General features: G+C 37.2%; 1 protein-coding gene across 1 annotated transcript in view; it reads left to right on the forward strand.

The window, feature by feature from the left end:
* The window catches only part of USP7 (ubiquitin specific peptidase 7), a 69,714-nt gene extending 49,731 nt beyond the window's left edge, over window positions 1-19,983 (forward strand). The window contains exons 13-31 of the mRNA XM_027684016.1: window positions 516-672; window positions 1,548-1,692; window positions 2,242-2,372; window positions 3,453-3,587; window positions 3,783-3,884; window positions 4,590-4,695; window positions 5,051-5,143; window positions 5,992-6,059; window positions 7,253-7,353; window positions 8,729-8,882; window positions 10,272-10,339; window positions 11,427-11,535; window positions 11,630-11,707; window positions 12,040-12,140; window positions 12,762-12,861; window positions 13,538-13,657; window positions 15,015-15,086; window positions 15,645-15,735; window positions 18,585-19,983. Coding sequence (XP_027539817.1) covers window positions 516-672; window positions 1,548-1,692; window positions 2,242-2,372; window positions 3,453-3,587; window positions 3,783-3,884; window positions 4,590-4,695; window positions 5,051-5,143; window positions 5,992-6,059; window positions 7,253-7,353; window positions 8,729-8,882; window positions 10,272-10,339; window positions 11,427-11,535; window positions 11,630-11,707; window positions 12,040-12,140; window positions 12,762-12,861; window positions 13,538-13,657; window positions 15,015-15,086; window positions 15,645-15,735; window positions 18,585-18,691 — 2,038 coding nt within the window. The 3' untranslated portion in view covers window positions 18,692-19,983. The remainder of the gene's footprint in view (window positions 1-515; window positions 673-1,547; window positions 1,693-2,241; window positions 2,373-3,452; window positions 3,588-3,782; window positions 3,885-4,589; window positions 4,696-5,050; window positions 5,144-5,991; window positions 6,060-7,252; window positions 7,354-8,728; window positions 8,883-10,271; window positions 10,340-11,426; window positions 11,536-11,629; window positions 11,708-12,039; window positions 12,141-12,761; window positions 12,862-13,537; window positions 13,658-15,014; window positions 15,087-15,644; window positions 15,736-18,584) is intronic.
* The last annotated feature ends 284 nt before the right edge of the window (window positions 19,984-20,267 follow it).

Here is a 20,267-nt window from a genome sequence, read left to right on the forward strand (position 1 = left end):
GATGGAAGGAGAGCCATTTGCCCCCTCACTGTAAGTAGAGGGTGATCATTTCTAAAGGACATACGTTTCTGGTTGTAAACTAAATCTGTATTGCAGTGCTTTCAGCCTCACCAAGGTGAGACTGCAGCAGCTGTAAGGCATTTCAAAATAATATTCCAGTCCAGTGGTAGCTGTGCTAGGAAAGCTGTATTTGTCAGAAAATAGCATATTTTAAAGCTTTTATCTTGACACAGTGAATCCAAACCAGCCTTATTTCAGTTAAAATGCTCTTACCCTTGTTACCGAGGGCATACTTTTCCAGAGGTGCTTGCAAAGATTATTTTTATTCCATATTAAAACAGTATAAATTCTGCCACTGTATGCAGTATGTCCTGGAGAGAAATAGCATTGTAACAGTAATGTGTTCAATTTTTGCAACTTGCTTTGGGAGTACATACAGTGCTCCATAGTAGTGCTTAATAATCTGTGTCTGTCTTAACTACAAATACAATTCCCTTAATTCTTTTCAAAACTAGGTTTGAATTTCCTGAACAGTTGCCACTAGATGAATTTTTGCAAAAAACAGATCCTAAAGATCCTGCGAATTACATCCTCCATGCAGTCCTGGTCCACAGTGGAGATAACCATGGTGGACATTATGTTGTTTACTTAAATCCAAAGGGCGATGGCAAAGTGAGTATTGAAAAGCACCTTAAACACAAGTGTTTGTGTGTTGCAAATGTGTACATGGAGTTTTCAGAGTGGGCAAATCTTCTGGAATTTTTGCACCCTGAAAGAAAAGTCTGCTGACACACTTCACTTCTAGCAAAAGACCTCTGACTAAGGGAATCCCTTCATCAATGTGTGTATGTGTTAAAGTTCTGCTTCAAGCTGATTTTATCCAGCAATTTTTTTTTCAGGCTGACTTTGCTGAAGCAAATATGAACATTTCAAATGTTTCTGTGACTCAGAAGTTCAGCATGTTTGCATGTCCCACTGTTACAGGTTTAGGTGACTTGATTGGATCAGACATTTATAGGTCAAGTGCCTCTTCCCTTGAGTTGACTGTTTTTGTGTATACCTGACTATTCACAGTAAAAGTCAGATTTTACTGTTAATTTGTTGCTATTTGTCATTTGTTCTCAATTGACTTTATTGTTTAAATTTAAAATTTGATGTAAATTTCTCTAAATATACAAATAATTACTAGGTGTCTTGTGCATCTCTGTTTTTTATTTTATTCTACAACAAATAAAGTCAATTTTCTGTTTCATACAGAAATACTTGATATTTGAATAACAGTCTGAAGAAAAGCTTCTGATATTCAGTGTAAAATGTTCAAATGCTTCAGCAAAGGTTTGGTATTTTTGGAATTCCTTTTGCTGAGCACAAGTAGAAGGTAGCACAAATTACACTGAACTAGATCTTTTTTTAAAAGTCACGCTGCTTGAAGAGTAATTTCAGTTACTTCAAAGAGCTGGAAGCCGTGCCAGAAATAGGATTAATTTATCATTCAAGAACACGATTTTTATGTGTAAAATTATATTGATATAAAATTTTCTCTCCAGTGGTGTAAATTTGACGATGATGTTGTGTCAAGATGCACAAAGGAGGAAGCAATTGAACACAACTACGGGGGTCACGACGACGACCTGTCGGTGCGGCACTGCACCAACGCCTACATGCTGGTCTACATCAGGGAGTCCAAACTCAGTAGGTGTCCTCTGTCTGTGTGTGTGCTCAAAGGTGCATTTAAAAACAGGGATTTAGGGCTATAATTTACTTCTGAAAAAATCCCATGGGATCAGCCAGCCTTCCTCTTACATTTGGAAAGTGTGTGCTAACCTAGGGCTGCCTTTTAGCGCAGTTAAGGCAGGACTGGGCGTCTGCAAAGTGCTTCAGACGTTGGTTTTTTTACAGGTTGGAGAACTTACTGACCTAACTTCAGTAATGGAACCTAAATCAAATTGATTATAAATATGTAGATATATGTATGCTAAAAAGTGGAGCAGTAGTAAATATTTTTTTAATTCTGAATGTTTAATTCAGAAGTCTGTGATACATATTTTATGGAAGTAGTGCGTTTTGGCTTGGGATAGAAAAAGCTGCTTTTGCCAAAGTATGATGATTTCAAATGATATTTTTAATTATACAATGAAGAAAGCTGGTTTTGACTTCAAGTCAGAGGAAAGTCAAATGTGTATGAAAAGAAGCGCTGTTTGATGTACATCTTGAAATGACATAATAAAATCTGCTTTGTAGGTGAAGTTTTGCAGCCTGTCACTGACCATGATATTCCTCAACAACTTGTAGAAAGGCTACAAGAAGAAAAAAGGATAGAAGCTCAGAAGAGGAAGGAGAGGCAGGAAGCTCACCTCTATATGCAAGTGCAGGTCAGCTTTTGAAACAGATTAAGTTGCAACTGCCTTACCATGAAAATTCAGAATGTTAAACCACCTGAGACAAACCTTGATTTTTCTTTCCTTTTCTTTTAACTTACTCTGAAGTAGTGTTTGAAGTGAAATTATTATTTTAGTGCTTGTAAGTATATTTACATATGCAAAGAATCCTAATGAATCACACAGTACTGTCTGTTATAGACATTTCTGGATATATGTGCTTGTCAGTAAAAATAGTAAGTTCAGGTGAAAGGAAAAGGACCAGGTTATTTCAAATGGCTGCCCTGCCACTGCACTTTTATCTCCTTCAGGAATTATTTTCTAAAATTAGAATGTATCTAGCCATAGGCTGCAAGCCTGGACTTCTGCCAAACTGAGCTCATCAAGTAGAAGCAGAAGGAGAGAGTGCTTATATTTGCAATTATCTTTTTGGAAAAGCCAGATGGACTAGATCGTTATGAATTGCCTTAAGGAACCCCGTTTATGGCTCTTTCCAGAGCCCATCTGGCACAGGAAAATAGAACCCATTTTCCATTTGCCTCCATATTTCTTTGCATCTTCTTTCTGGTGTTCATAAGTAGAGACTCTGGTGAAGTTTGGCTCGTTCTGCATTTGCACTGGAGCTGTTTCCTGTGGGGAGACTGGCAGCGTTTGTGTTTCAGTTAACAAAGAGTGCAGGGGGGCTCCGGGAAATACAGGAGAAGGTTTAGGCAGCCTCCTTGCCTTACACTATAAAATAATTGTGTAGCTTTTTTTTTTTCCCCTCTAAGTGCCAAGATTGTTAGAGCACATGTTTCCAAGACTGGGATCTAAGCACAACTGGTTTTTAATTGTCCGGGATTTGTAAGAATTAGTATATTTTAATTACTTGCGCTGATGTGACTATCAATCACAATTTTTTAATTTAATTATAATCTGTGTGCTTGCAAATTGTCTTCATGCAAACACAGATAGTGTTAGCACTGGGCCACCACCCAGGCAGCCAGTGAGGTTGCATAGTAAAGCATCAGGAGAAGGTATTACATGGTGCAGCTGAGCTAATATGAGTAGTAACCTTTAAATGTCATTTTTCAGATAGTGGCAGAGGATCAGTTCTGTGGTCACCAAGGCAATGATATGTATGATGAAGAAAAAGTGAAATACACTGTTTTCAAAGTATTAAAAAACTCCACACTCACAGAATTTGTTCAAAACCTCTCTCAAACGATGGTAAGTTTTCTGTAGCTGAAAACCTGTATGTATTTATTTTATGACATTATGGTTGCTTCATAGCCCTTACCTTCTCCAGCAGTCATAATTTAGACCTTTTAACACAGCAGATCTGTTTGGGTTTAATAGAAGTATCTTAGCCTTTTTTCCTTGCTTTGTTTTAGTTTCCTGACACTGGTTTTATATTTATTTTAGGGATTTCCCCAGGATCAAATCAGATTATGGCCAATGCAAGCAAGAAGTAATGGAACAAAAAGACCTGCAATGTTGGATAATGAAGCAGATGGCAATAAAACGGTAAATAGTCACTGACAGAGGACATTTTTTTTCTGTCCATCATTCATGATTTTTAGTTCTCGTTCAAAATATCTAAGTTCGGGGCATCAGTTTTTTCAGGGTATTAACTTAAAATGAATTTCACTGTATCTGGTAAAGTTTGATACTTAAACAGATTTGAGATTTAGTGGATTAATTTGGATAGGAAGCAGGAATGTGGTGCATGATTTTTCTTCCATAAAAAAAAGTATGATCATGATTTTTAATGTTAGATGTAAAACAGAAATATCTTTTTGAGTCCTCCATTATTTGAGCAAAAGTCTGGATTCAATGAAATGTGTTGCTTTAAATGTGAAACACCGTGTCTAAATACCACAGAAAACAGTGATTGGTTTCTCTCCTGTCACTGCTGTGTTACTTCTAACATGTAATAATGTTCTTGCCATAATAAAGGTAGCTGTAGGTACATTTTTAAATGAAAAAGAGGTTTTATTTTAAATAAAACCAATCATTAGTGCTTTGTTTAACTTTTGGTGGTTTTATATCTGTAGTTGTTTCTCTTAATAAAACTTCATAAACTGCCTTTAACACAACTTTAAAAACCCCAAAACTCTCCCACTCATGAATGTCATAAACTTCTTGTATCTGATTAAAATGCAGATATCAGTTTGTATTATGTTCTCCAGAGACCTGTTTTTTTTTCTTCTTTCACATCTTTCTACATAGATGATTGAACTCAGTGACAATGAGAATCCATGGACAATATTTTTGGAAACAGTAGATCCAGAGATGGCTGCTACTGGAGCAACATTACCCAAGTTTGATAAAGATCGTAAGCAGATGGGCTAAACCTTCCCTAAATACAAAATACTTCTATTTTGGGTATATCTCCAAAAACATTGTACACTCCTTTCTTCAAGGATGTTGTTGATGTAACCATCAAACTACTACAGTGCTGAAAGTAGTTTTTCTCATACAGTTTTTCCTTCATTTCTCTTCAAGTGTAAGACATACTTTGCATGTTTTTACACCCTCACTAAATAAATTTATATATATATATTAAGGGCATCAAATAATTAGACACATACTTACTTACTAGTGTGTAAAGAAAAATATCTAGGTGATCTCCTTCCCCCCTCCCTGCCCCAACCCTTACTTAAAATTAAGTCTTGTTTCTTACTTTGTAGATGATGTGATGTTGTTTCTGAAGATGTATGATCCGAAGACTCGGAGTTTGAATTATTGTGGACATATCTACACCCCTATATCCTGTAAAATACGTGAGTTCTGAAATTCAGTTTCTTTGATATAACTGGAGGTTTTTAAAGACAGTAGGTTGCATGTATTTTTTCTTTTAATGATGTTTCTATCACTGAAACTGAAGGCACACCACAGAAACAGATTGTTATTTAACCCAGAACCTGACAGTTTTCTTCCTCACGCTGTGTCAGTGACACTTTTCGCAGGACTGAGCACGTCACCGTTGGTGGTCATTTAATTGTTGGTTACAGGTTTGCTGTACTCACCAGATGCTGCTCAACAGAAAACAGCTCTTTCAGACTTGTTGTATAGCTTTGTGATTTGATATTGCTCTCCAGTTTGGGGGTTTTCCCTTCTGTTTCATGGATTTTGGGAAATATACTCTTGCAATAGCTTTAAAAATATTTCCTCTGCAATCTTTCACTATGGCAGCTTGAGCAGCTCCTCAGACTGGATTGGGTGTCAGCCTTGATTTTCATATGGGTCCACTTTAGAAATTCAGCAAATGTCCACTGAGAAAAAATACTTCAGTTTTTCATTTTGTTGACTTGTACGTACTTTCTAATTTTTTATTTTAGCTGCCATAATTTTTTTTTTTAAGATATTAAGTTTTTCTCTGGGGAAGGAGTGGTGTTATTTCATCTCTTGAATTTCCAATGGTCTTTCACATATATTGTTGTTGTTCAAATGAAGTGGAAGGAAACCTTAAAATATGTTTCTGGGTTGGATGGAAGCCTGGAAGGCTCTTTCTTAGGCATTGTAAAACTATTTCTCCAGGGTAGCAAAATAGGTTCTCTCCTTTCTGTGCTTGGTCTCATTAGCAGTTACTGCAATGTGTTTCACATTCCTTCTTTTTTTTTTCCAATAGGTGACTTGCTTCCAGTTATGTGTGAGAGAGCAGGATTTCCACAAGAAACTAACCTTATCCTCTATGAGGTTTGCATTGACAGACTTTCCCTAACTTCTTTGTCTTTTACATACTATGACTAAAGAAAAAAAAGCTTTATTCATTAAAAAAGTTGCTCATGATGATTTATAAACCATCAGCACTGTGACCTGTAGCTTTGAAGTCTATAGTGCTGCAAGAGAGTAACAGATAGTTAACTTCAAAACAGATTTAATACTAAACAGCTGGAAGTGTGAGGCTTTAAAAACCAAAAAAATCTCTCCATGAAGACCTACATGAGTAGCTTATTTGTGCTAAATCTCTGTTGCCATGTAAGAGCAGCTAATGTTGCTGATGTTATTGACCATTATATTTTCAGTGCTCCCCTTAGGCAGTGAAGCTGAGAAAAAATGCTGCATCTTCTCCTTCCTTCCTAAGTCAGATGTCTGCAAACAAAATCCTTACTCTACTAGCACATTTCTGCCCAAATACACAAATAGTAAATCTTCAGAACTGCTGCATTTATTTAGTGCTGAAGATGCAGATCTTGCCAAGGCAAAGCCCTGGCTAGAGTAAGAACAAGGAACTGGGTTTTTATTGGGAAGTTTGTTCGCAGTCCTGCTGCTCTCTCTGGTGGTTCCAGGGCAGCACACACACTGCCATCCTAAAGAGCAAACTGTCAGGGTTACAGTTTGATTCCAGTTTGCTTAGACAGGTGCTTTTATCCCACCCTACGAGTATAATTACGTAATATGCATATAGATATTTTATAATACATGCATTTTCATTATGGCTTTGTTGGGGTTCTCTTTTTTTTTGGTACTTATTTTAAAGACAAGTGAATTGGTGTACATAAGTCCTGCACTCTTAGAGTAAGTGAGCATAATCACTGCTCTCCAAGCTTCCTGGAAGCTGAATCAGTAGAAAATTAATTTTGGAAAAAATTAATTAAAAAACATTATCAGCGTAATGATAAAATAGTTTTGAAAATTAGGACAATTTGAGTGAGATTCCAAAGGTAAAAATGAGCAGCCAGTTTTATCAATAGCAGTTAGATCTATCTGGATTAGATCTATCTAGCTAAGATTACATTTAATTTGTGTGTGTGTATGTATATATATATACACACACACTGTTTTCAGTTAAAAGGAGATACAGGTTACCTTACATGAAGATTTCTCCACTATTGTGACCTTTGTCTTTTGTTTGTTCTGTGATCAATAATTTTTGTTCTTTATTGCAGGAAGTTAAACCCAATTTAACAGAAAGGATTCAAGACTATGATGTATCTCTTGATAAAGCTCTGGATGAACTCATGGATGGCGACATCATAGTGTTTCAGAAGTATGTATTTTAAGGGGGCAGCTTATCATTGCAATTAAATCACCTGGTTCATTTTGAAAGCAGAATTTCCTTTAACTAAGCATTTTTAACAAGAGCAAAGTATTATGTTCCAACAGTAGATGTGTTCTCAGCAGTTCTCATTTGTTTATTCAAAACGGAAATGAAAAAATATTGGTAGTACTTTAATTATCACATGCCATATTATTAAGGAAAAGAAGGTTTCATCCTAGTTTAGGAAAATAACAACCTGAAATAAGTCCTAATATTACAGAGAATGGTTCAGGAATGGATTTGATTTGTGCAGCTTTTTGATGGAGCCACTGCAACTCAGACACCAAAGAGCCTTCCAGCATTTCAGACCTTGGGCTCAGTACTGTGGCCACTGCACAAGGCTCTTGGCTTGGAGGTCCTTTCAGCCTAGAACTGAACTAAACTGCTTTCCCTTTCTCCCTTTTACTGACACTCACAGTTAGTTCCTTACTGGTGTCCTGGTCTGCGGTGAGGAGATGCTCCCTGAGCATATCCAACTTGTAGGTGTACTGGTGTTTCAGCCGGAGTTTTCTCCGAGGCAAAAGGGGAACTCCTGCATCTTGTACCCATTAAAGGGATCTTTCATAATCTTGTCAGGGCTATAAATCAGCATTTCTGTGCTCTCACTGCTGATGGTCACACCCAACTGTGTTGCTGTGTTTCTCTCCATGGGCTGACAGTGGGTGGAAGCCAGCTAGTCTATCTTCAGCACTCTTACCCCAGATTATGTGAGATGAATGTATTTCTCATGTCATGCCATGGAACTCGCATTCCCAGTTGACCCAGTTGGTGTTATGCACCCTTGGCTGGCTGCTGACTCCTGGGTAAGTGCACAGCTTGTACCCTGGTGCTATTTCTCTGCTGAGAAGTTGGGGTACCAGTCAGGAGTGACCCAAACCAGCCTCTGTGCCTACTGCTCTGCTTTTGTGGGCCAAGGAATGCTGTTGAACATCTGGCCTCTGTGCAAAGCAGTTGATACAGGGCTATGTGGAAAGCTGTGCAGCATCGATACAGACACACAGTGATGTGCCAGGGTGGGAGGGAGGGATGGCTCCTGCTGGAATGGTGCTGTGGAACCACAGGATCCAGGGGACGGCCGGACTGCCAAGGGCGAGCGCAGCAGGTGAGGGCGATGGGCCTTGCACTGCACAGGGCTCTGGGTCACTACTGACTGCATTAGTCCTACTGTGTACGAGTGGTGGCTCTCTAAAAAGGTTTCTAAACTTTAGTTCTGTATCTCTCAGCTGTTGCTGACTTACTGTAGAACATGTTTTTAAAAGCCCAAGCTGTTTGTGTGTGTAACAGTGTGATATGTAATGGTGTTATCATCTGTTTGCTCTTGTAGGGATGACCCAGAAAATGATAACAGCGAACTACCAACAGCTAAGGAATACTTCCGAGACCTCTACCATCGTGTGGATGTCATTTTCTGTGATAAAACCATCCCCAACGACCCAGGCTTTGTTGTTACTTTATCCAATAGGATGAATTACTTTCAGGCACGTGCCCTGTTTCTCTGCTTTCGTTTCCTTGTTCTTTTGCAATCCTTCACAAGTGCATTATAAAGGTATTATATTACCTTTATATTCCATACATATATATATACCTATATATATATATACACCTATATATTCTAAAGGTATTATATTACCTTTGGAAAAGAGTAGATCTGTTCTTGTGCGCCATTTGCATTGTGGTAATGAAAAATTTGAGGAAGCCATTAAGGCTTGTGAGAAGAAAATGCTCTAAACTCCCCGGTTTTGTTAATAATGAGTTATTTGATAATAGGATTCTTTCTTGGTAGGGCATTCTGCTCTGTCAGGGAAATGATATTCTAATGAATTTATGCATTTGCTTTCGAAGTGACATGTAAAATTTAGCTATTAGAAGGAAAGTACCTTGGGAATCTATTGATACCTATGTTGTGCTTGTAGTATCACCAACAATATTCATTTTGTAGACCAAACTGTATTGCTTTCTTCACTTGATGCAGTTTAATGCTCAGTGACACTAACAGATCAAACCTGTTGTGTTCGTAGAGAGTGACATGGGGTGTTTAGATGAGGAAAACTGGTCATTGAAACTTTAAAAAAAATGAAATAAAGTTGGTCTGATCTATTAAGAGCCTGAGTGGATTTGGCTCCCTACACTTCTCCTTCAGGTGCTTTTGTCAGAATTATCACTTAAAACCAGACAGTTTATTTTCTGTCACCAAAGGCAGAAACTTTGAGCACCTGCATATACAGGGAAAGTCAGAGATGACTTTTACTATCCTGTTCTCACTGTCTGCTTTTTGGCCAGTTGTCCTCTCTTATTTTCTTTCCACTTGAAGTGTAAGGTCTTTATAGTTTGGTAAGGCAAAAATGGACAGAGAATGCCCATGCCTTCTGTGAGGCAGTGCTGTGAAATATAGGAATAATGCGGTGTTATTACTTTAATTCACTCCAAGCAAGCTAACTTCCTTGGAGTGAATTAAAGGAGTGAGAATCTTCAAAGAGCAAGTCTTATTTATTCCCCTAATAATAATAATATAATTAAAAAAATAAAAACCAAAACAAACCAACAGCAAAAAGCAACCAAACAACAAATTCAACCAAACAAGCAAAAGAGGAATAGAGCTATTGTTGTGGATTTTGTGGCCTTTGGGTGACAGTGATTTAATGTAAAAAACCAGTTTCCTCATTTTTTTCGTAGTATATCTTATTCTGTGTCAACTGTTCAGAAGCTGACAGTACTAGTTTATTTAGCCTTGGAGGGGTAGACAGTGGGTTTCTCTCAGAATGTCAGTAGCATAATGTTCTTGTCATGGGATGAATTGAGTGTATGATTGTAGAACTATGTCGTAACTGTCTGAAATAATTCAGAACTTACCCCAAATTTATTTTCAGGTTGCAAAGACAGTCGCGCAAAGACTTAACACGGATCCAATGCTATTACAGTTTTTCAAGTCTCAAGGGTAAGATGAATTCCTTAGTGTTCTGTGTCTAAACTATTCCTTAAAAGATTTAGCCCCAAATATAGGTAGGTAGCAGTTACTTTGTAGCCTTTTCCAGGTTGTTAACTAATTCTTTGCCAGTAAGATGTCACCATTCTGGAATGCACAGCAGGTTGTAGAGGCAGTTTGAATATTGCAGTGTCTGGCTCTAGAGCCTCAAAGATTTGCATGTTTTAGAAGAGTTCCAGTAAGTGTCATTGAAAAAAATCATTAATTCAAAGCCTTATGCTGTGGGATAAAGTACTGAGCTAATGCAGGTTTCAGTGAATGCAGACTTCTAGAATGGAGGAGAGCAGAAACAAATACACATAAAAGCAGTAGTTTTGCTGATTTTACAAGTAGAAATGCAGGAGGTACTTCACTGATTTCCCCCCTCTTCCCTCAAAGTCTGCAAACAAGGTTTTATGAAGGTGACAACAATTTAGCAAGTTCACAGGTGCTCAGAGGGATATTTCTGGTTAAAATGGTGTTCTTAGGCACTAGATTTGAATCTGTGTAAAACTAGCAGAAAACAGTGAATTGGTAGTTATCTGTGTGTGCTGCAGCAATAATGCACCCACAAAGCTTACATATTTTTGTATTCATGTAAGTGTAGATTGCTCTTTAGTTACCTGAGGGTATCTCCCTTCCTCATCAAGGAGACTTGGAATTTGAGTAGCTCTTTGTAGTTTACAGTGCTGTGGTCACTGTGGAATTTGCTGTGTCATGTGGCTCTGCAAATTAACCTTCCACAATCTAAAGCATGTGCTGCTATACCAGTAATTCCAGAGGAATGCAGGTCTGCCACCCTGCAGCACTGAGGGTGAGCTTGTAAACATCCAAGAGAGTTGACACACACAGTGAATGGTTTTTCTGTTCCCACAGCTCAGCTGTGTTTAAAAATCACTAAAACTCTGTATGTTGTGCTGCTTAGGCTGTGGTAGCAATTACGTGAAACTGGAAGCCAGCAATAAAAGTGTTCTTGGTGCTTCCATTTGCTGAGCACTGATGGATTTTGGAGAGGTGGATTGGGAAAACATACTCATGTTTTTCTACTTTCCTTCTGTAGTTATAGGGATGGCCCTGGTAATCCTCTTAGACATAATTATGAAGGTACTTTAAGAGATCTTCTGCAGTTCTTCAAGCCTAGGCAACCGAAAAAACTCTACTATCAACAGGTAAGAGTCTTTTATTTTTACTGATGTGAGTTAAAAAAAAAACATTCTGCCCTATTCAAAGTATGCCTAAAGTGTTTTTCTTTTCTTTCTTTAGCTCAAAATGAAAATAACTGATTTTGAAAACAGAAGAAGTTTTAAATGCATATGGCTAAATAGCCAGTTTAGGGAAGAGGTGAGTGAGGCACTTGCTGTTGTTTCTGTGTCAAAACTGGTATGGCTGTGGTTATGGGTGACACAGTGTCCCTGAATAACACAAAATTAGAACAAAGTTGTACCTTATGTAAAAAAACTCTAACCAAACAACAAGAAAAAACCCGCAAAGAAAAAAAAATTGTGCCTGTTAACAAAAATTTTTGAAGATAACATAGGTGTTATTTTTAGTAATCGTTGTCTTTTACAGATGAATTTTAGATGAAGTGAAGAATCCAGTGTGTTCTGTGTTTTAATGTGGGTTTTTTTACATTTTCAGATTTTCTAATGATTTTTGTGTTTCAAATTCCCCAGGAAATAACAGTATATCCAGATAAGCATGGGTGTGTGCGGGACCTGTTAGAAGAATGTAAAAAAGTTGTAGAACTCTCTGAAAAAGGTTCAGGGAAATTAAGGTAAAGCTGGAAGATTTTGATTTCTTTTTATGTGATCATGTGGATTTTATGCAGAAAAGTATCCATAGAATTTAAAATACTGTAGAAACCATTATTAACAAATTAGGTCTGATACTGTATTAAAAATAAAAAGCTTCCAGATTCCCACTGTTAAAAAGAGTTCTTATTAACTATGAATATAAATTGTATACAATTATTTATTTTGTATTTCATGAAGTTACGTCCTTGAGATGGATAAGTTTCATCAATTGCATTTGTTAGCTCACAATTTAATAATTGTTTCCAATTCAAGCATTTCATGCTATTCATTTCTTGAGAGTTACAGGAGTTAAAAGTGAGGTCGTGTAAAGAGAATTTTTGAAACAATTTATATTAAAAAGCCTTGTTTTGTAATGGCAAGTACTGACTTTTTTGCCATGAGCCAGAAGTAATTTACCTGTTGTAGCTTTACTGCTTAATTTTTACTAAAGACTGAATTTAAAGTTTTACAAAGAAAGAAGTAGCATCACTTTACATCCTGACTGCACTAATCATTCTCAAGGTTTGAGGAAGAAATGTTGCATTGTTTGGGGGTTTTTAATTTATTTTTTAAAAATGCTTTTCCTGTTTGTTTATTTTAAGGCTGCTAGAAATTGTAAGTTACAAAATAATTGGTGTCCATCAGGAAGATGAGCTGTTAGAGTGTTTGTCACCTGCCACAAGTCGAACGTTTCGAATAGAGGTAAATAAATTCTCTTAAAAAAACTTTGCAACTTGACTTTGAAAGAGGAAACCCTCTCAAGTGGTAATTCTCTTTTTCTGGATTTTGATTTTCAAGTACTGTGATGCCTGCAGCAAGTTAGATTACATGATAATATATATGTATTTTTAATAGTAGACGTTCTAAAAGGATCCTTGTTTGTTCCATCTGCTTCCCTAGAATTATTTCATTCTTTAATTTTTTATACATGCTTATTATAACAATAATGTCCATAGGACATGTAGTATCTTGGCAATAACTCCAAGGTTTGCTTGAGGGCTCGTGATATAAATGTTTATTCTTAGAACCCACTTCCATACTATAAACTTAAATATTCTAGAAGACTTTGTGTCCTTTTCTGTGAAGTTTGAGCTTCTTGAGGCAAATTTTGTTACTTAGTGTGATTTTTTTTTTTTCATCATTCAGATCTATTAACCTGCCTCAAAGATCAGAAATTTAAAAAAAGAAAAGTTTCCAATGTAAATTGTAATGAAGACTCTTGTAAAAAGACTGTCAAACAACATGATTCCTTTAATTGTTTTTAAATAGAATTGTTTTACATCAGTAACAAGACATCAATAATGCTTTTAGTTACTTAATAAGGTACTTTTAGGGGAAGTTTAGCTGATTGCAGTCCTAATTCTGTGTCTGGATCTAGGAAATTCCTCTGGACCAGGTAGATATAGATAAAGAAAATGAGATGCTAATCACAGTGGCACATTTCCACAAAGAGGTTTTTGGGACATTTGGAATTCCCTTCTTGCTGAGGATACACCAGGTACAGTATGCCTTCCTTTTTCTCCCTGGGGGATTGTACTGATGATGTTTTGTTAAAGTACTGTCAAATAAATGAATTAGTGTAACAAGTGTATAAGAAAATACGGCTCCTGCATAAGAGGTTCTGCCCTGTCTCTGCCTTTTTATGTTTAAATCATTCAGTTCCCTTTTGCATGTACAGATTGTTCAGTGTTTCAGTGAGCCTGTGCAATATCCAGAAAGCAGGTATTTGGCCTCAGACAAGGACTTTTAATGCTGTTAAATCAGTACTACCCCATTCCCCAGGCCCCTGCAGAACCCCCCAACAAACACAGAACCCTATTTCTAATACCACTTCAGTAACTGCAGTGTGAACTTGTTGGCAAAAGTTGGCCAGGCCATGGTTGTTCGGCTTCTTACTGAGACAGGTGATTATGGAAAATGAGGTTATTTTCTTCAGCTCTTTCTGAGATGACTTTGCATTTCATAACTTCTGTAATTTGATATGCTTTATCTTCTAGGGCTGGAAGTTAATACAAGAGTGAAAGCTAATTTTGAAAGCTTAATTTAAATTCTCAGGTTTTTCTGTGGTTGCTCCAGTTGAATGTCACACTGATCCTTTTAATATCAAAGTGTATTTCTGGGAGTAGTCGACCATTTCCTTCTAAACTTTTCCTGGGTCATGTATATTAGTTTGTATGAAAATTACCCACCTTTAAAGATTTGGCAGTAAGGAATGCATCCACATCTCTCTACCTCATAGAATTTTACTAATTTCTATATTTTTGATCTCTGTAGAGTAAACCTTTTATAGTGATTTCTGGTGGAAACCATTTGCACTGCAGTCTTTGTGTATGACAGTTGATACATATTATTCATCTTGAAGTTGATAGTATCCATTCATCATTTTTTGGGCAGTTTACACAAACAGTGAGCAGAAACATACTACAAAAAGTAGCAATATGCTTAGCAAGAGTATGTTGTGGGTTTGTTTGGGGTTTTTTTCCCCCAAATTCCTATTTTGCTGCTAATTTTCTAACTTTGATTCTTAACTTTAACCTGACTTGCACATATCACTGGCAATGCCTGGTCACTTTATGGGGCAATTTGCATTATGATGAATCAATAAGACTTTTAACTTAAGTTAAAAGTTAAAAAAAGTTAAAAGTTAAGTTTTTAACTTAAAGTTGCTGAATTTATAGGAAGTTGCTTGCTGTTGTTTCATGTGGTACTGAATGATGTCGATATTTGTGTGATTTTGTAAATAACAGAGAGATTAAGGCAAAATATTTCAATGAAGGTCAAAGCAGGAAATATTAGCAGCTTCCCTTGTTTTTCCTAGATTTTTTTGACATTAAAAATCTTGTTGTAATTATTAGGGTGAACACTTCAGAGAGGTTATGAAGCGGATTCAGACAATGCTGGACATACAAGAAAAAGAATTTGAAAAGGTAATTTCAAGTTAGGAGAGTTTTTACTGCTGACTGTAGACCCCAAATGAGTTTATTTTAATAAGTATGCAAACCACAGACTTGGGATAAGTGTAGGTTTTGATTGATAGAACGATTGCTTGACTGAAATTATGCTTTTTCTAAGAATAATTAGGTAGGTTGGGTAGGAATAGTATTTCTGTACTGCATCGAGATACTCAGCAAAACATTGAAGTGACCCAGAAAAGTGTAGCTGGTGTGGAACCTCTAGAGGCCACCCCCACTTCACATCCCTGCTCGGAGCAGAACTTGGCTCAAAGTCAGGTTGTGTGCAGGGTTTTACCTCACTGCACTTTGTAAACTCCCAAGGATGGGAATTCTGCCACGTCCTGGACACTGTATTTTATAGCAGCACCACCATCATTGTGAAGACTTTTTTCTTTTCTTACACGTTGGCCTTTTACAACCCCTAAAGAATATGACTTATAACCAGCTGCGAGTTATACTGTGAACTTAGATTTGGAGCTTTATTTTAATGTGGTGTCCTACCAGTTAGTTTTTTTCCTTTTCTTTTCATAGTTTAAATTTGCCATTGTAATGATGGGCCGACACCAGTATCTCAATGAAGATGAGTATGAAGTGAACTTGAAAGATTTTGAGTCCCAACCTGGTAAGTTTTTAGACAACCTCACTATTCTATTGACTTGCTGAAGTTGCTCTGCCAGTTGTTAAAATGTGATTATCCTTAACTCAGGATGCAGAAACACTTTGTTCATGGCCTATGTTATACGTAGTAACCAATCAAGTATTTCTATACCCTTGCATGCACAGTGAGCACTGTTAATTGTATATGTTAGTCTGAGGATATGTACTTTATAGGCATATAAGTAACTAAATAATCTGTTTCCTTGAGAGTTAAAAGATTGCATTTGAGTGACCAAATGGGTCAAATATCAGTATATCACACTTTACAGAAGTGAATTACAGTGTCACTTGCACCTTATCCTTATTGTCCATCTGATCCCTTGAATGTTTGATCCTTATGGTAGGATACTTGTTCATTCTTGATACCTGCAATGAATCTGAAGAATCTTAACAAGAACATTACATATGTGAATAAGATGTTGTTTTGATTTTCTTTTCCTAAGAGATGATTCCCCGAGCTACAAATGCAGCTCTGTTCTACATTTGTTTCTGGATGGTCTGCCATCTGTTTACTTGACTGATACTTAAAGATCTGTTCTCTGAGGAGTTTACACATGGGAGAAACCAGGTTAATCCTTCAGGAGTTCCACCACAGTAGTCTTTTAATAGAATCATAGAATGGTTTGGGCTGGAAGGCACCTTAAAAGACCATCTCATTCCAATGCCCTCCATGGGCAGGGATGCCACCCACTAGCCCAGGTTGCTCCCAACCCTATCCAACCTGGCCTTGAACACTTCCAAGGGTGGGGCATCCACAGCTTCTCTGGCAACCTGTGCCAGTGTCTCACCACTCTCTGAGTACAGAATTTCTTCCTAACATCTAATCTAAATCTCTCCTTTTCCTCTTTTGAGTGTTACAATTGGGAATGGCCCCTTTGAATCCACAGTCAGGGATCCATTGAAAGCCTTTAATTCATGGGGTTTTTTTGTCCTAGCTTAGCTTAGTGTTCCTCTTTGTGAGCTGCTCTGTCTAGTAGGAACAAGTTCGAGGACAACTTGCTCTCTGCAGTTTTATTTTTCTGACAATTAGGAACTCTGGTTTTTGTTGGTAGGTTTTGCTAGGATCAGGCTTCCTCCTGTTTTCTCCAGCTGTGCTCTGGATTTATGTGACACTTGTAAAGAAATCCTGTAATTGTCCATTTATTTAAAAACCTGCAGAGGGTTAGACCTGTAGTATTACTGAGTACTTTGCAGGAACCCAGCATAAAGTCCTCTTGCTGTCTGTGTTGCACAGCTGCGAGGGGATTTGTCAAAACTGTGAGTGCCTCTAGCTGCACAAGTTGTGTGAGCCCAGGAGTGTGTCACTGGAGGGGCCTCTCTCTCTGCACTGCTTGTGAAGAGTCTCTGGAAGATGAACTTAGAGGTGGACATTTCTCCATGGACACATAAACTCTCTCTGGTGTGCCCAGAGCAAGCAGGGTCCTGGTTGTTTTCTGGGAGTCATCTCTTTTGGGTCTGGGAGGGAAAGGCAATAGTCTGAAACGAACTGTCAGACTTTGTGAGCAAGGCAGAGCCAGTATTGCCAAAACAACATGAAAAACTAACCAGGACAAAAGTACAGAACATGTCAGAAAGGGGAAAAGGGAAGACTTGAACCATTTGTAGGAATTGTAGGGAATGTAAGACTAAAAGGTTTTAGAGTTCACGGGAAGTTGCCCCTTTGATATAATACACTTTGATAAAATTAATTTGCACAAATACCAATTTCTAACACATGGTGGACTGATGGAACCAAAGTTCTGGCATTTCTCAGTCTCACATAGCTGATGTCAATGGTGTCCCTCTGCTTTTGCCAAGGTACACTATAGAAATGATTGTGCTGGCACTAGCCATGTAGGACTTAATTTTTTTCTCTAAAAGCATTCAAGTAGGATTGGCAATTCTCTTTTTATTTGACATTGACCATTACGTTAAGCAAAAAACCAAATAATTTTGACTGAGGAAAATCGATCCCAAAATGCAGATGCAGGCAATGAACAAGGTCAAGGGTTTTATGCTTTAGTGGTTGCAGTTGATGGCTTTGAATGTAAGTGTGCTTTTCTTGCTGGGGGACTCTTTGGTTTCTGCCTTTATCATTTCACTTCAAAGAACATGTGATGCTCTGAATTGAGGACATCTTAGAAAAGTATTTCTTCCATTTGCAAGAAGGGTGTGGACTGTGGCTTTTCATGAAAATTAGCAGTAGAAAAAATCATATTGGGTTGAACAGGTGAAACAATCTGTATGTTTTCTTTGCAATCTAAATATGACTAAATCTAAATATGACTACATTTTTTTCTCAGAAAATAAAGAGGAGGGTCAGTTACATGTTTTATTCATTAACATTATTTGCATTTTACATGAATTTAACAAATATTCCCACTTTAATCAGGTGATAGGATTAGCTTAAAATAGCAGAGATAACTTACAATAGAGTGAATGCTGTAGATTGCCACATTTTGATGATGGAAACCTCCCTGTTTGAAACAGGCTCAGCACTTGGGTGAAAGCTGGTACTTGATATGCCTGATAGGTTTTAACAGTAGTTTTCTTGCTTTAGCACACAGTTCACTGCTGTAAACTCCTGTAAGTGACTGAAGAAGGGACAAAACAGCTGCCTGATCCAGAAACAGCTGTAAAATGTATTGTTGGAAGGAAAGTATGGTCAGGAAAGTGCCCTGTTGGCTGTGGACTGCAGGGCTGTTCTGCAGCCTCCTTCCCTCCCCTGTCATTCCCAGCAAACTGTGAACAGGGCACACAGAAGTCGTTTGTGTAACAGAAATGTTCCAATTTAGTCTTAAAACTTCAATATTGTTTTTCTCTTTTCTTTTCTAGGCAACATGTCTCATCCAAGGCCATGGCTAGGGCTTGACCATTTCAATAAAGCCCCAAAGAGAAGTCGCTACACTTACCTTGAAAAAGCTATTAAAATCCATAACTGACTTACTTAACCAGATTGTCAAGGCAAGGGACAACAATAAGTGTGTGTGTGCACCTTTTTAACAACTGTAGAACTTTGGTACACGTGCACTATATCTGAAGTCTTCAGCAAGAGGATTTGCTGCTGATGTTAATTTTATTTTGTTGAGGCTGTTCAGTTTGGCTTCTCTGTATCTATTGACTGCCCTTTTTGAGCAAAATGAAGGTGTTTTTATAAAAGCTTGGATGCCAATGAGAGTTATTTTATGGTAAACGTAATGCAAGGCAATTGTCAGCATAATGAGGGAAGAGTTTAGTAGAACAGTTGACATTGGCAAAATTATTTGTCTGTAGTACGTTTATAGATGGCATAAGCTGACTGGCTGCCCTTCCCAGTGTGGTGTTCACCATCACTGCAGCTAGTAAGTCTTATGTTTAGACTCACATCAGATTTATTTCCTTCAGTTATACTTTAAATGACATTTTTGTGCATTTGTAAATGCAAAAAGAAAAACAAACTCACATCATCAATAAATAGCAATCTCTACTTCATTGTGTACATTGTTGGCACTTATTCGGGATTTTTGTCTCCTCCAGCTTCATAGAATCTTTTTTAATAAACTAGTTTTCATTTAATTTAGTCAATACTTTGCATCCCGTTTTGCCAAGTGGATGCCCTGAGTCCTAAAAAAAAAGAGATATTTGGGTCTTTTGATGAAATTTTCAAACCATTGATAAATACCGTTGCAATTTATTATGCCATCTTCTGGCAAATAGAATGACACTCAAAAGTTGGCAAAAGCAAGTGAAAAGATTATAAATATCATTAATTTAGTTACCATGGGAAGAGATGGGGAAAACACAAGAACTAGCCTTTTAGAACAGAGGGCATGCTCACTAGTGTTTAGTAAGCTGTTGACTTTGTATAAAAAAGGAGGAAAAAAAAAACAGAAAAAAGAAGAAAAAAAAAAGAAAAAAGAAATTGTATATTTAATGAATGAACATGTACAATTTAACACTTGGAGGTTAATTTTATTGGGTGAGTCTGCAAGTGAATTTCACTGATGTTGATATTCATTGTGTGTAGTTTTATTTCAGTCCCCAGACTGCTTCCTTTTCTTTTGGAGCTAATGCCAGCCGCGTGTCTAGTTTTGAGTGCAGTAAAGATAGAATCAGCAATTCACACTTAATTTTACATTCTTTTCCAGTATTTTATTTTGTTTCTGTAGCCGCAGTGTACAACTCCTCTTCCTGTATATTGCCTTTTTTTGCTGGAAAATGTTGTATGTTGAATAAAATTTTCTATAAAATTTTTTTCGATGAGTGATGACATGGACATTGAAGAAGATTTATCCTCTCCTTGGAAATAGAGTTTTGGGAAATGTTTTCATTCGTGAGATTTTGCTAAAGGTGTGGTTTTTTTCCTTAAGTGTTGACAATTGTATAATCCTCATTGGTTGTTTTGGGGAAACTTTGTGGGGTTTTCTGTCTAATAGTTTTGGGTTTTGGAGGTTTTTTTGTGTTTTGGTTTTTTTACCTCCTAACTAGTCACATTTGAGCTTAACAAATAAAAGGTTTTCCAGGAAGGAGCCATGTACA

This window comes from Neopelma chrysocephalum, unplaced genomic scaffold (assembly GCF_003984885.1).
Source record: "Neopelma chrysocephalum unplaced genomic scaffold, ASM398488v2 Primary Assembly neopelma1_65b, whole genome shotgun sequence".
Classification (NCBI taxonomy): domain Eukaryota; kingdom Metazoa; phylum Chordata; class Aves; order Passeriformes; family Pipridae; genus Neopelma; species Neopelma chrysocephalum.